The sequence below is a fragment of the Liolophura sinensis genome, chromosome 1 (genome assembly GCF_032854445.1).
Source record: "Liolophura sinensis isolate JHLJ2023 chromosome 1, CUHK_Ljap_v2, whole genome shotgun sequence".
Lineage (NCBI taxonomy): Eukaryota > Metazoa > Mollusca > Polyplacophora > Chitonida > Chitonidae > Liolophura > Liolophura sinensis.
In genome coordinates, this window is record NC_088295.1 from 25,397,285 (window position 1) to 25,412,313 (window position 15,029).

The 15,029-nt window shown below is 40.3% G+C and overlaps 1 protein-coding gene across 1 annotated transcript in view; it reads right to left on the minus strand.

Annotated features, from left to right (window-relative positions):
- The window catches only part of LOC135473102 (uncharacterized), a 58,406-nt gene that overhangs the window by 34,461 nt on the left and 8,916 nt on the right, over positions 1–15,029 (minus strand). Inside the window, exons 4-13 of the mRNA XM_064752960.1 lie at positions 14,698–14,878; positions 14,253–14,416; positions 12,429–13,077; positions 6,392–7,804; positions 5,534–5,719; positions 4,333–4,553; positions 3,432–3,585; positions 2,870–2,964; positions 1,155–2,042; positions 112–431 (exon numbers count right to left, since the gene is read on the minus strand). Coding sequence (XP_064609030.1) covers positions 112–431; positions 1,155–2,042; positions 2,870–2,964; positions 3,432–3,585; positions 4,333–4,553; positions 5,534–5,719; positions 6,392–7,804; positions 12,429–13,077; positions 14,253–14,416; positions 14,698–14,878 — 4,271 coding nt within the window. The remainder of the gene's footprint in view (positions 1–111; positions 432–1,154; positions 2,043–2,869; positions 2,965–3,431; positions 3,586–4,332; positions 4,554–5,533; positions 5,720–6,391; positions 7,805–12,428; positions 13,078–14,252; positions 14,417–14,697; positions 14,879–15,029) is intronic.

Genomic DNA, 15,029 nt, shown 5'->3' on the forward strand with positions numbered 1-15,029 from the left:
ATATAAGTGAAATATTCTTGAGTACGGCATAAAACACCAATCAAATAAATAAATAAATAAATATTTTAAATCTAAAATCTCATTTTCATGTGCCATGCCACATGTACTTACTCTATGACGACTGATGGAATGTCCTTGTCTGTCACCTCTACCGACAACTCAGCCTGGGTAGAGCGGGTGTCCTTCGTGACGATCACCATGAACAGATATGTGGCATTGACATCAAAATTGACAGTGTTGATGGAGATTGTCTTAGTGAAGAACCCGATAGGCCCTGGCCCCTGGCGGAAGCAGCCCCCTAGGTCCTCTGTGTAAGCATTAGGGTCAGTGAGAGGGATGGAGGAGAAGGATGTGTTGTAAGAGCCATCAGGGTTGGTAGGGAAACCACGATCACCCTTCTTCATACAGAACCAGGTGAAGCTGTCAAACACCTGACGGAAAATACAAGCTACATAATACATGTACTTTAATCTCATTTTAATTCATTTCACTCACATTGGATGTCAATCTCCTAGCAGTATGACGCGTTTAAAGAAGTCCAAACTTACTACATGCACTATTATTAATTTTATTTTACTTTTTACATATTAGATTGATTTCTTTTTCAAACTTTTCACTAACGTTTTTCTTTCGATATTTTGCATTTCACATGTTGTTTCAGTTGATAACAAGGCCCTGACATGAAGCTTTAGCTGTTTATAAACTTCTCATAACTATTATTTGTTACTGACTGATGTACATGTAGCGTACCACTGCTGAATACAGGGCAAATATATCAATGCCCTTGTCTATATATAGAAAGACAAATTTACAGCTCCATGTTTATGTACATAGTTTTATGTCAGATACTGAGTTTTTGTGTCCTACACGCACGTAATAAAGAGCTGATTTTGTTGAAATTTCAGTCTTTTAAATGTTACTGACTCGTAGAAACAGTAGTAAGAATGGACGTGTATCAGTGTATCAGAAATACATGTACAAGTTTAAATATGTTCTGGTATCAAACAGATACATGTGTAACAAGAATTTGCAGACACTGGCTGTTTGAACTACATACATGTAGAGATATGTATGTAAGCACCAGAAATCTTTGTAGAAAACATACTGGTTAAGTGCTTATTAATTAGGAAATACACAGGTGAAGTTACACAAACCTGAGCTTCCCCCTCAGGCACATCCAGGTCTCGGGAATATGTTCCAGGGTCAAGGGTCAACATTTCCCCGTGTTTCACTCGTATCATAGACATTCCACCTTCAATCATGCTTCCAATCAGCTCAGTTTTTGTCACATCGATGTACGTGGAAGATTCGCCTGAAAATGATGTGACATCAGGGAACTGGGTGCTGTCCATCTCAACTCTGTAGGTGACTTTGTAGAGCCCGTAGTCCAGGTATTTGGCAGGAATGGCCAGTTCAGCCTTCACGCTGGAATCCAGGGACGTTACATCTACTGCTCTAATCTCACTGCCGGTTTGCCTGTTCAATTCCCACACCTTCCAAGACTTAGTGTTTTCAAATGTCTGTGTACAGTTCAGGTCGGTGGTTCCGATAACTCGTGTTATCATGCTCCGCTTCACACTAAGAGGGTCATAGAAGGCAACTCTACGGTCACGAATATCGATAGCTGGAGACTTACACACCACATAAGAAACTGGGAAGGTAAAGTCTGTGCTGACATCCGACACAATATTACTCACCTTTGTTGTCATGGTGAAAGTTCCGATTTCCAAGAATACGTGATATATTCTGGTGAAGGTGGAAAATTGACCGACGTAACGCTTACCGGGAACATTACATGTAGCCTCATCACCAAATGTGTCTCCCAGTTCTCCATCACCATAGTCCACTTCCAAGCAAGCCTCGGTTCCGACAGAGTCTAAAGTGATGTCAAAGCTCTTGTTTCCACCACTGGCAGTAACGATTCTCCTGTCAGTAACATCCAGCCCAAGGCTACGAGCCCTCATTAGTACAGGTTTGCTAATTGGCACAGGTATATCTTCCAGTGGGTTCTGGGCGCGAATGGTTATAGCATAGTCCTCCACCTAAAATGAGACATGTAGAAAATTACTAGTAGGTTAACACAAATGTACTTATATTAGTAATTTTATTACTTGTGTAGAGAAGTAATGTGCACCTACATGTACAGTATATGTCCAATGGCTATAGGATTATCTCTTATGATCTGTTTGTTTAATTGCTTGTTTGGTGTTAACATTATATTCCCTGTCTTCTTGTAGTAGTCTGGTCCCAATGCTGACATATTTTACAGTACTCCTTCACTGTAAAATATACAATGACATGCTTCTGATACCAGAATAAAGCCTTGACCACATTATCCGGATGTCACATCCAGCAAGCAGGGAATTCCCGACTGCCAGTTGTCATGTGTTCAACACACATGTACTTACATGTAGACCTAAGAGCATGAGGTTCTGAGATGCTTGTCTTTCAATGGCGAAGGCCCACAAGGTGTGGAATCAGTCCCAACTTTGGGCAGGTCATTTTTGTCACTACTTTGTAAGAATGCATGAAAGGGCAGCATTTGCTTTTGTGATACGGGACCTTAAATATAGGCCACTATGGTTGTAATGCTCAGGATTAGCGCACATAAATAACAATATAGCAATAGCAACACAGATATTTGTATTTATGGCTTTTCTCTCTTAATCTGGGAATATAAAGGCATCTATAAGCCGACATCTTTCCTCTCTTTTATAGCATAAGGCTTCAAACACAAGTTACATGTAGCTAATAGTTAATGTAAGATGTGGTTAATCCTCTCTGTGCACTTTGACCGGATCAGAACATTTTTCTAGTGAATTACGTAGCATTATTTTCGAACATTATGCCAAAGTTATGATGCACTTACTGTGTCAAAGGTTACATCAAAGGGGCTTGAAGTAAACTCTTCTGTTATTGTTCTAGATGGACTCTCAGCACTGAAAATGTACTTCACAACAGTGCCTGAAAACAGAAAAAAACAAAAGTCTTGAAACTTAATTTGAATGTTAAAAACAGTAAGATACATTTATCTTTGCAAGTATTTACAGCTTACAGATTAGCGACATATGTATTTCACCCGAAGGTATGAGATCCTAATAAAACAGTTTAAGTAAAAACACTTTATAGAGGACAGTATCAGTGAAATTCTCTGATGACAAAGGCACCATTTTTATGCACAAATTGGATAATCGCCCATTTCATACATGTGAAACATATGCAGCTGTCTCCATCTCTTCACACTGGCCCAATGTGGTAGTTCACTAGGGGTTGCAAGCTCTGGACACAAATAAAACTAATGAAAACATCTCTATTAACCAGCTTCATGTCAACTACAGACATCAATTCATTAAATGTATCAGATCTACACATCCATAGTTCTCGGAAATGACATTACTGATAAGTGAGAAGATGCTCGATGTTTGCCTCACCTTGGGTCATGGTGACCTCAAAGGTGACAGGTATATCCAGCGGGAAGATGTTGTTGTCTGTGCCTTTGCCTGGTATCGGAGCTGTATTTATGGGAAGATCTGGAGTGTACTTCATGTCCACTGCCAGGCCAGTAATAGTCTCAAACACACCCGCCTGTGAAGATGTAAAAAAAAATACAGTTATGTACAGGCAATTCAACAGAGTTACATTTAAGCTCGATTGGTGGACTATTCAACATACAGATGTAAAATACATATGTGTACCTGTTAACACAGCTTTTGTGGGGTAAAGTCAGCACAGATCTGAATGGCGACATCACCAATATATTTAGTCTGGAGGAATTATCAACACCACAGGTTTGCAATGTCTGCTTAGTTGGTTGTTAAATGTAAAATTTTGCTTTTGATCAATGTGGTCACATGACAGTGGTTACTCGATGCAGGCTTTGTATTCATGCCTCTGCCCCCTAGAGCATCTTGACACAAGACCCCAAGCCCATCCATTACTTAAATGTCACCAGCTGAACACCTTTATGTTGTCTATTCTTAATAAGCAGATGCCCTGTTAAATTACAGTTAAATTTCTGCTTGTTATATTTTTACTATATATTTAATTATTTATTTGATTGGTGTTTTCGCCACACTCAAGAATATTTCACGGCCAGCATTATGGTGGGAGGAAACCAGACAAAACCCCGGGAAAACCCACGGCCATCCGCACGTTACTGGCAGACCTTCTCACATACGACCAGAGAGGAAGCCAGCATGACCTGAACTTGAACTCACAGCGACTGTATTGGTGGGAGGTTTCTGGGTCATTTTACTATATACACATACATATACATGTACATCATTTAATTTGTTATGCAAATACTTTTCTATTCAAGGCCTGAGCACCCACCTCTATATCATATTCATAGGAAGAAGCCAGGTTCTGGATGGTCAGCTTGGCAATGTAGTTAGCAGGGGCTGTGTATGTGTGTGCTATCATATGAGGGAATGTTGATGGTAAGGGCTCACTGATGACAACATTATCTCCAAAATCCAATATCATAGTCGCACTGGTAGGTAACTCACTCGGTGCACCAGTGAAGCTGATGGTAAAGGTCTTCACCACATCAACTACAACATAAAGGTCACTTCTTCAATACAGGTACCAAGAATCTGATTTGTAGTAGAAGTCTAAAGTAGCCACACTAAATGCTTGTATGTTACAGATTCGCTGATTTCGTAGTAATGATTTTTCTTCAAAAATATAAAAATGGCACATAATTGCAATAGCCTTAACATGAAGCAATGAATTTTAGATACAAGCAAGTACTTGTTAGTACAAGCGACAAACTGGTTTTGTTAGACAGAGCTGAATGCATTTAATCCCTGTGCAAAGCTCAATGTCAGGGTATAAGGTTATATAGCTATATGTACCAGCAAGTTTTAGGTGGGTGTCGTTAAAACTTTACCTTGAGTTTTAATCAGTAAGAGTTTCAATCATAAAGAGTTTCAATCATAAAGTGTTTTAATCATAAAGTGTTTTAATCAAAAAGTGTTTTAATCATAAAGTGTTTCAATCATAAATTGTTTCAATCATACAGTGTTTCAATCATAAAGAGTTTCAACCATTGAAGAGTTTCAATCATAAACTGTTTTAATCACAGCATTTCAATCATAAAGAGTTTCAGTCATAACATGTTTTAATCATAAAGTGTTTTAACCATAAAGAGTTTCAAGCATTAAAGAGTAAATTAATAACAATTAGTGAACAATAAAGAAAAACATGTTGTCAACAGAAGTCCACTGCATTAAATTTTTCAAGTTTACTAAATTGTTCCAACATGGAATATTTAAGTTAATCACTACACATTTTGATTGATTTATTTACTTAAATGATTGGTGTTTTACGCTGTACTCAAGAAAATTTCCCTTACATGATGGCAGCCAGCATTACTGTGGGAGCAAACCAGGCAGAGCTCACGACCACGCAGATTGCTGGCAGATCACTACATATTTTGACAAGACAAATATGAAACAAAGCTCTGGACACTTCTACTAAAAGGATACAAACATGTTGATCTTCACAAACTTTGTAAAACATATACATATACCTCCTGCCCAGTTGTTGTTGCCAGTAACTGTGGTAGAAAACAAAGAGCCTTTCACTGGTACTTCGCTCCAGATGGTATAGCTGGCTGAGGTAGTGCTCAGCAGGTTTACAGCTTGGACTGTGACAGTGTAAGACTGAATGCCAGTGTAGGTGTGCGTCACTGTGGTCAAGCCATAAGGACAAGTGCCTATTTAAAGAGAAAACCTCAGATATTATGAACAAAAACAAACCTTAACAGAACAGAAATAAACCCACATGTAGACACTTTATACTTATTACCATTGTAGGACTCCTGCTTAGAGTATTATGAATTTGAAAAAACAGATTGACAATGACCCACAGGAAAGTTTTTCAGTCCAAAATAAATGATAGAAAATACAGAAAAAAGTTTAAAATGTATTTATTTGATAGGTTTTTAAAGCTCTTTTCAAAAATGTTTCAAGTATAAAATATGACTATCAGGTTTATGAGTGGAGGAACCAGAAATACACCTCTGCTCTTTGCAAGCTTTATGATAATATACAACAAACCGTCTGCAGTCAGTGATAAGAGCAGAACTGAAGCCTGTGTCCCATTGGTTAGTGTCCAAACCACAGCAGCAAGACCAGCACTTTAGCTGAATGCAACAGTCACAGCCCCAAGTTTTACATTAGACATAGGATTAGATGTTGAGACACACGCCTGTTCAGGCTAACCCAGAAAGTTTGTTAGAAGGCGGTTACCAGCTGCCACCATCCTGATACTTTTACATCATTTAATTCTCTGCCAGGTAGCTGGTTACTTTTCTCTGGTAACCTTTTACTCACCAAGAGAATGAAAGCCCTACTGACGCTATTCATGAATGAAAAAGGCACAGTACCTGACTCTGCTATTTGCTCAGTTTCGCCATCTCCAAAATCCCAATCCAGTAATACTCCACTCCCACAACCTCTGTACATGGTGGCTGTCAGTTCTACTGGCTGCCCAAGGGAGGCATGGTTGGGACTGGCCGTTACCATCAAGTCTACAACTGGCTCCACTACCTCAATACTACCAAAGTTTGAGTTAGGCCCCAGGGAGTTGGTCACAGTTGCTATCAGGTTGTATCTCTTATTGTTCACATATTCATGTTCATAGACTCTGCCTATTTCAAAGTCGTAGATTTCTTTGCTGCCATCACCAAAATCGATCTCCACTGTGGCCAATGTTGGCGGGCTCCCTGAGCTCAGTTCAAACCATATCTCTGCTTTGCCTGGGGGTGTGAACACTACAGGGGAGTTTGACCTGAAATTGATATTACCAACCGGTGCGATAACATCAATCTGACAGCTCTGGACTATTTGAGGTTCAATGTTGTTGGATACGATGACAGTAACATTCTTTCTACCACCTGTTGAGAAGGCGTGATCAACCTGATGTACATTGCCTGCTATCCAGGTCTCACCACTGGGTAAGCTGTAATCGTCTGTGGCACCCGCATCATCAAAATCCATGTGAATATGTACTCCAGAGCCATCCTGCATGGTCACAGTGAATGAAACAGTGTGCGTCATGGCAACTTGAGTCTTGCTGCATTCAAAAACCACCCCTGTTATTCGTACCTCGACGGTTAAGTTTTTTTCAATGGTCATTTCACTGACATGATTTTCCGCATGAATTGTGACTAAGACCAGACCAGTGTCATCCATGTTGATCGTAGCAGATGTGCCAGTTTTAGAAGCAGCATCGTAGGTGTTGGTTGGATTTCTACTGCCAATGGTAACATTGAACATGGGGTCGGTCCCGGCAGTGATGGTCCACACTAAGGTGAAATCTTCCTCCTTAACAGCTCCTGACGTGTGCAGTGTAAGGCCTGTGATAGTATCCTCAACTACATGGCTTATCTGCTGAGTGATGCTGCTCACCATGTTGTGACACTCCACATCTATAGTCTTGCCACCAGGACTGGTATAGATATATTGGGTGATAGAGTTAGACGGAGTGTCAATGCTGTTTGTTGTGAATGTATCCCCGTCTGTACTCCAGACACAGGTGAAGTCTGATCCAGAGGCTACAGTGAAGGTGATGTTAGCTGGGACACCTGTAGCTGATGGGACAGAGGAAATCTGCAGGTTGGTGAGCGTGTCTTCCACACACACCTCTGTCGTGTTTGTCCGCTCAGATAGCAGGTTTTTGGCTGTCACAGTGACATTGTAGCGGTTTGGAGCAGAGTATCTGTGGGTCTTGATGAGTTCTGGCCCCGTGTCATCAAGAGTCCCATCCCCCCAGTCCCAGGTGTATGTCACATCATCCCCTGAAACAACAAAAGATCACGCCTGTTAATAAGAAAAGCCTCACAAAGTGTACATGTATACTACATATTTATTTACTTTGCACCCCAGGTGGAAAGTAAACATTCACATCAGTGCAGTTCTGAGAGATCTGTTAAATGACTCAGATTCTGCCTATGGAGCATTATGAGTCAGTTCCTGCTGATACAAATGGCTCAGAACATGCCTATGGAGCGTTATGAGTCAGTTCGTGCTGATACAAACGATGCAGATCATGCCTATGCAGTCAAATGACCCACATCCTGCCAATGCATAGTCAAAGGAGTCAAATCCTAGCAATACAAATGATTCACGTCCTGTCAATACAGTCAAACAAATCACATCCTGCCAATGCACAGTTAAAGGAGTCAAATCCTGGCATTACAACTTGTCACTTACCATCATATCCCATCTCAATGGAACTTGTCACTTACCATCATATCCCATCTCATGGAGCTTGTCTCTTACCATCATAAGCCATCTCGTGAGCTTGTCTGTTACCATCATATCCCATCTCAATGGAACTTGTCACTTACCATCATATCCCATCTCGTGGAACTTGTCTCTTACCATCATAAGCCATCTCGTGGAACTTGTCACTTACCATCATATCCCATCTCATGGAACTTGTCACTTACCATCATATGCCATCTTGTGAGCTTGTCTCTTACCATCATATCCCATCTCGTGAGCTTGTCTCTTACCATCATATCCCATCTCGTGGAACTTGTCACTTACCATCATATGCCATCTTGTGAGCTTGTCTCTTACCATCATAAGCCATCTCGTGAGCTTGTCTCTTACCATCATATCCCATCTCAATGGAACTTGTCACTTACCATCATATCCCATCTCATTGAACTTGTCACTTACCATCATATCCCATCTCAATGGACCTTGTCACTTACCATTATATCTCATCTCAATGGAACTTGTCACTTACCATCATATGCCATCTCGTGGAACTTGTCTCTTACCATCATAAGCCATCTCATTGAACTTGTCACTTACCATCATATCCCATCTCAATGGAGCTTGTCACTTACCATCATATCTCATCTCAATGGAACTTGTCACTTACCATCATATCCCATCTTGTGGAACTTGTCACATACCATCATATGCCATCTTGTGAGCCTGTCTCTTACCATCATATCCCATCTCGTGAGCTTGTCTCTTACCATCATATCCCATCTCAATGGAACTTGTCACTTACCATCATATGCCATCTCGTGAGCTTGTCTCTTACCATGATAAGCCATCTCGTGAGCTTGTCTCTTACCATCATATCCCATCTCAATGGAACTTATCACTTACCATCATATTCCATCTCGTGGAACTTGTCACTTACCATCATATCCTATCTCAATGGAGCTTGTCACTTACCATCATATCTCATCTCAATGGAGCTTGTCTCTTACCATCATATCCCATCTCGTGGAACTTGTCACTTACCATCATATCCCATCTCAATGGAACTTGTCACTTACCATCATATTCCATCTCATTGAACTTGTCACTTACCATCATATCCCATCTCAATGGAGCTTGTCACTTACCATCATATCTCATCTCAATGGAACTTGTCACTTACCATCATATCCCATCTCGTGGAGCTTGTCTGTTACAATCATAAGCCAGCTCATGAGCTTGTCTCTTACAATCATATCCCATCTCAGTGGAACTTGTCTCTTACCATCATATCCCATCTCGTGGAACTTGTCACTTACCATCATATCCCATCTCAATGGAGCTTGTCACTTACCATCATATCTCATCTCAATGGAGCTTGTCTCTTACCATCATATCCCATCTCGTGGAACTTGTCACTTACCATCATATCCCATCTCAATGGAACTTGTCACTTACCATCATATCCCATCTCAGTGGAACTTGTCTCTTACCATCATATCCCATCTCATGGAACTTGTCACTTACAATCATATCTCATCTCAATGGACCTTGTCACTTACCATTATATCTCATCTCAATGGAACTTGTCACTTACCATCATATGCCATCTCGTGGAACTTGTCTCTTACCATCATAAGCCATCTCATTGAACTTGTCACTTACCATCATATCCCATCTCAATGGAGCTTGTCACTTACCATCATATCTCATCTCAATGGAACTTGTCACTTACCATCATATCCCATCTTGTGGAACTTGTCACATACCATCATATGCCATCTTGTGAGCCTGTCTCTTACCATCATATCCCATCTCGTGAGCTTGTCTCTTACCATCATATCCCATCTCAATGGAACTTGTCACTTACCCTCATATGCCATCTCGTGAGCTTGTCTCTTACCATGATAAGCCATCTCGTGAGCTTGTCTCTTACCATCATATCCCATCTCAATGGAACTTATCACTTACCATCATATTCCATCTCGTGGAACTTGTCACTTACCATCATATCCTATCTCAATGGAGCTTGTCACTTACCATCATATCTCATCTCAATGGAGCTTGTCTCTTACCATCATATCCCATCTCGTGGAACTTGTCACTTACCATCATATCCCATCTCAATGGAACTTGTCACTTACCATCATATTCCATCTCATTGAACTTGTCACTTACCATCATATCCCATCTCAATGGAGCTTGTCACTTACCATCATATCTCATCTCAATGGAACTTGTCACTTACCATCATATCCCATCTCGTGGAGCTTGTCTGTTACAATCATAAGCCAGCTCATGAGCTTGTCTCTTACAATCATATCCCATCTCAGTGGAACTTGTCTCTTACCATCATATGCCATCTCGTGGAACTTGTCACTTACCATCATATCCCATCTCAATGGAGCTTGTCACTTACCATCATATCTCATCTCAATGGAGCTTGTCTCTTACCATCATATCCCATCTCGTGGAACTTGTCACTTACCATCATATCCCATCTCAATGGAACTTGTCACTTACCATCATATTCCATCTCATTGAACTTGTCACTTACCATCATATCCCATCTCAATGGAGCTTGTCACTTACCATCATATCTCATCTCAATGGAACTTGTCACTTACCATCATATCCCATCTCGTGGAGCTTGTCTGTTACAATCATAAGCCAGCTCATGAGCTTGTCTCTTACAATCATATCCCATCTCAGTGGAACTTGTCTCTTACCATCATATCCCATCTCGTGGAACTTGTCACTTACCATCATATCCCATCTCAATGGAGCTTGTCACTTACCATCATATCTCATCTCAATGGAGCTTGTCTCTTACCATCATATCCCATCTCGTGGAACTTGTCACTTACCATCATATCCCATCTCAATGGAACTTGTCACTTACCATCATATCCCATCTCAGTGGAACTTGTCTCTTACCATCATATCCCATCTCATGGAACTTGTCACTTACAATCATATCTCATCTCAATGGAACTTGTCACTTACCATCATATCCCATCTCGTGGAACTTGTCTCTTACCATCATAAGCCATCTCGTGGAACTTGTCTCTTACCATCATATCCCATCTCAATGGAACTTGTCTCTTACCATCATATCCCATCTCAATGGAACTTGTCTCTTACCATCATATCCCATCTTGTGGAACTTGTCACTTACAATCATATCTCATCTCAATGGAACTTGTCACTTATCATCATATCCCATCTTGTGGAACTTGTCACTTACCATCATATCCCATCTCGTGGAACTTGTCACTTACCATCATATCCCATCTCGTGGAACTTGTCACTTACAATCATAAGCCATCTCAATGGAACTTGTCTCTTACCATCATATCCCATCTCATTGAACTTGTCACTTACCATCATATCTCATCTCAATGGAACTTGTCACTTACCATCATATCCCATCTCAATGGAACTTGTCTCTTACCATCATAAGCCATCTCGTGGAACTTGTCTCTTACCATCATATCCCATCTCAATGGAACTTGTCTCTTACCATCATATCCCATCTCAATGGAACTTGTCACTTACCATCATATCCCATCTCGTGGAACTTGTCACTTACCATCATAAGCCATCTCGTGGAACTTGTCTCTTACCATCATATCCCATCTCATTGAACTTGTCACCTACCATCATATGCCATCTCGTGGAACTTGTCTCTTACCATCATAAGCCATCTCGTGGAACTTGTCTCTTACCATCATATCCCATCTCAATGGAACTTGTCTCTTACCATCATATCCCATCTTGTGGAACTTGTCACTTACCATCATATTAAATTTTGTGGAACTTGTAACTTACTATCACGAGACATGACTTCATGTGACTTGTAACTTACCTTCACAAGACACGACTCCATGTGACTTGTAACTTACCGTCACAAGACACGACCTCATGTGACCTGTAACTTACCATCACCATCTTGTGTGGCTTGTCACAGAATTCATGTATGCATATTTATCTTTCACGAATACAAATCAATTTCCAAAATGTTGAAAAATAAATATCCTCAAAACAATGTCAAGATACTGTACATATTAGTTCTGTAGGCTCGAAAAAAAAAACCCACTGATTTTTCATGCTTCTCAAGGACTGGAAAAGTTATCTCAAATTCGAGGATTTTCAAGGGCTTCAAGACAGGCTGGAAGAAATCCTGTTGTGACTTACCACCATGAGGCATGATCTCCACTTGTACATCTTGACTTGTTTCAAAGCAAGCCGAGGTGTTGAGGATGATGTCATCAATACCATTGCCTATGGAGATGTTGGTACTCGCTATTTGTGGGATACTGGTGATATAGTTGTTCTCCACCTTAAGCTGCACAGTGAACAAATCATTGGTGTTATAGGAATGTTTCAGTTTAATGTTAACTGGTTTGTTGATGACTGCCCTCAGCAGGTGTCTTTTTGAGGCCGTTGATGAAAAGCTCGAAACAATGTCATCTACATTTATGCTGTTTGTTGTCGTGAAATCTTCCTCGCCAGTTTTAGCCGGAATGGCCCCTAATGTCACAGATGCACCAAAGCCTAGTATATATCCTTTCTTGATCTCCACCTGCTTATCTGGTGTCAAAGTGAAAAAATTGTACCCAACAACTACTGCATTGTGGTTTATTGACGCAACCACAATGTAGTCATTAACTTTAGGAGATGAATCTGTATAACGCGTGACTGGGGTACAGGCTGGAGAGCAGAGTCCAGAACTGGGGCAGAAGTTGCCTGTGGTACAGTCCACCACAGCAGGGTCAGGACAAGTCCCTGCCTGACAACTGTTCTCTTGGTATAAGTAACAGTTAGTGCACTTGGGTTTCAGGACCTGAAATAAGACAATGGGGATTTTAACAATACCATGCAGGTATTTGTATGTCCTAATACTATCCTTATCCGAGTGATCTAGAGTGTAGTTCTTGAAAAGACTTAAGACAGCTTTACTATGATAACTAACACAATGTCTACAAATGGCAATTTTTGTAGTTCAAGTACAAACTCTGCCAATGAGAGCACAGATAAATAGGTACATATTTTCAGGTATCTTGAGCTTAGCTTTCACAAGATAATTTTGAATTGTTTGAGGTCAACAAGAAACATAGTGCTGAAATGAAAAAAAAATGGAAAGCAGTTTCTAGTTCATCATAAACCTTTAGAGAACATTTAATAAGGCTAATACAAAAAGCTTAGACAGTTTAATCTGACCGTGGCTTTATAATTTTGAACAGTAGACAACATGTTTCATGATACTATATAAGCATATTATATTTTCCCCAAGTTTTCTTTGACTAAATTTGTTGACATCATCAGCACTACATCATCATAACACAGCTCCACAACACAAATGGTAAAGACAGTGAACAACCGCTGGTGGATGTACATTATATTGGCAGCAATGCATCACTGTGATCAGGCCGGCCAGCAGACCACCATGCGTGAGTAGCTGTTTCAACACGGCAAGTGAGCAGAGCGTGAAGATAGGTTCCTGGCGTAGGAACGCGCTATGCCCAGAGTACGTGATATCACGCACTCAATCTGATTTTGGGTGATGGTGGTACTGTAAACTGTACCTGGCCAAAACGTAGGCAAGTTATTATACAAAATGCACTATTAATGATCCTATGAAGACTAGAAGTCCAGCTCATTAAAAACAGGACTTGGAAGGTGGCCTTTGTTGACATTGTTCATAGTACCATCTCAATGTTCCCAAACTAGTATCTGTCACTTAAGTTACTACCCCTTCACCATTGAGGTTGCATTTTTTGATTCTCCTCTTACTGAATCATAAAGAGGTTTCAAGTGAACATAGATTGCCTTCTTTGCATGTTAAACGTAACTAAACACACATGCATATTTATTTATGTCATTTAGGACAAAAACAAAAAAGCATGTAGGTGAGATAACAGACAATCTGACAAAACTTTGCCATTAAAACCAAATAATGTTTTTTTTTTTTTACTATGTCATGTAAGTTAATGTAAAACAGAAAAGAACCAAGCTTACCAAGAAGTTAGCAGTTCCAGGACTTCCAGTAGCATAAAACTCAAAAGCAGTTAAGACACCATCTTCGTGAAACTCTGAAGCTGGCATGATCAGAGTGCCTGAAATTCCTGCTGAGGGAGCTGTTTTGTCAGGCACTGCAGGACCAGCATAAAACTTGCCAACGTCTATCCAAAGTACAAGGAAATGTGATATCAAAATATGCATCACTGTATAATGTTTAATCTCAACAATGAATTAATGATTTTTCATCATTCTAGTTTTTTGTGTTCGCCACTATTCAAATTCACAGGAGAAATATTGATCAGTCTATTTTTAATAGTGAAAGGATGACAAAACAATTTTATACAAAGTCCGCCAGCCCTCAGTGGCTCTTTGCTCATCAATCATTTAATCAAGTTTCTTTCAATCAAAACTGGCAATGGTGTGTTACAGTCAAAACATATACCTGCAATACTGAATGTCTCCACAAAGCCATCTCCAAAGTCCACTGTAGCCTTCATGGAATTGCCAGCTTGGACTGTTGCATTGCACTCAAACTCGTGGAAGGAGACGTCAGCTTCTGGGCATTGGATCTCCACGGCTCCCACTGCTTCATGAACCAGAACAGCAGTCGAGGCTTGCAATTCCTGTTACCAACATTGATATAGCCGCATAAATCAGCATATTGATTCCTGATCTTCAGAATGATCAGATAATGTGTAGTACCAGTTATATAGAACAAAATACTGTAGATCTATAGCTCTGTACACAGTATTTACATGTACTTTTACACATTAT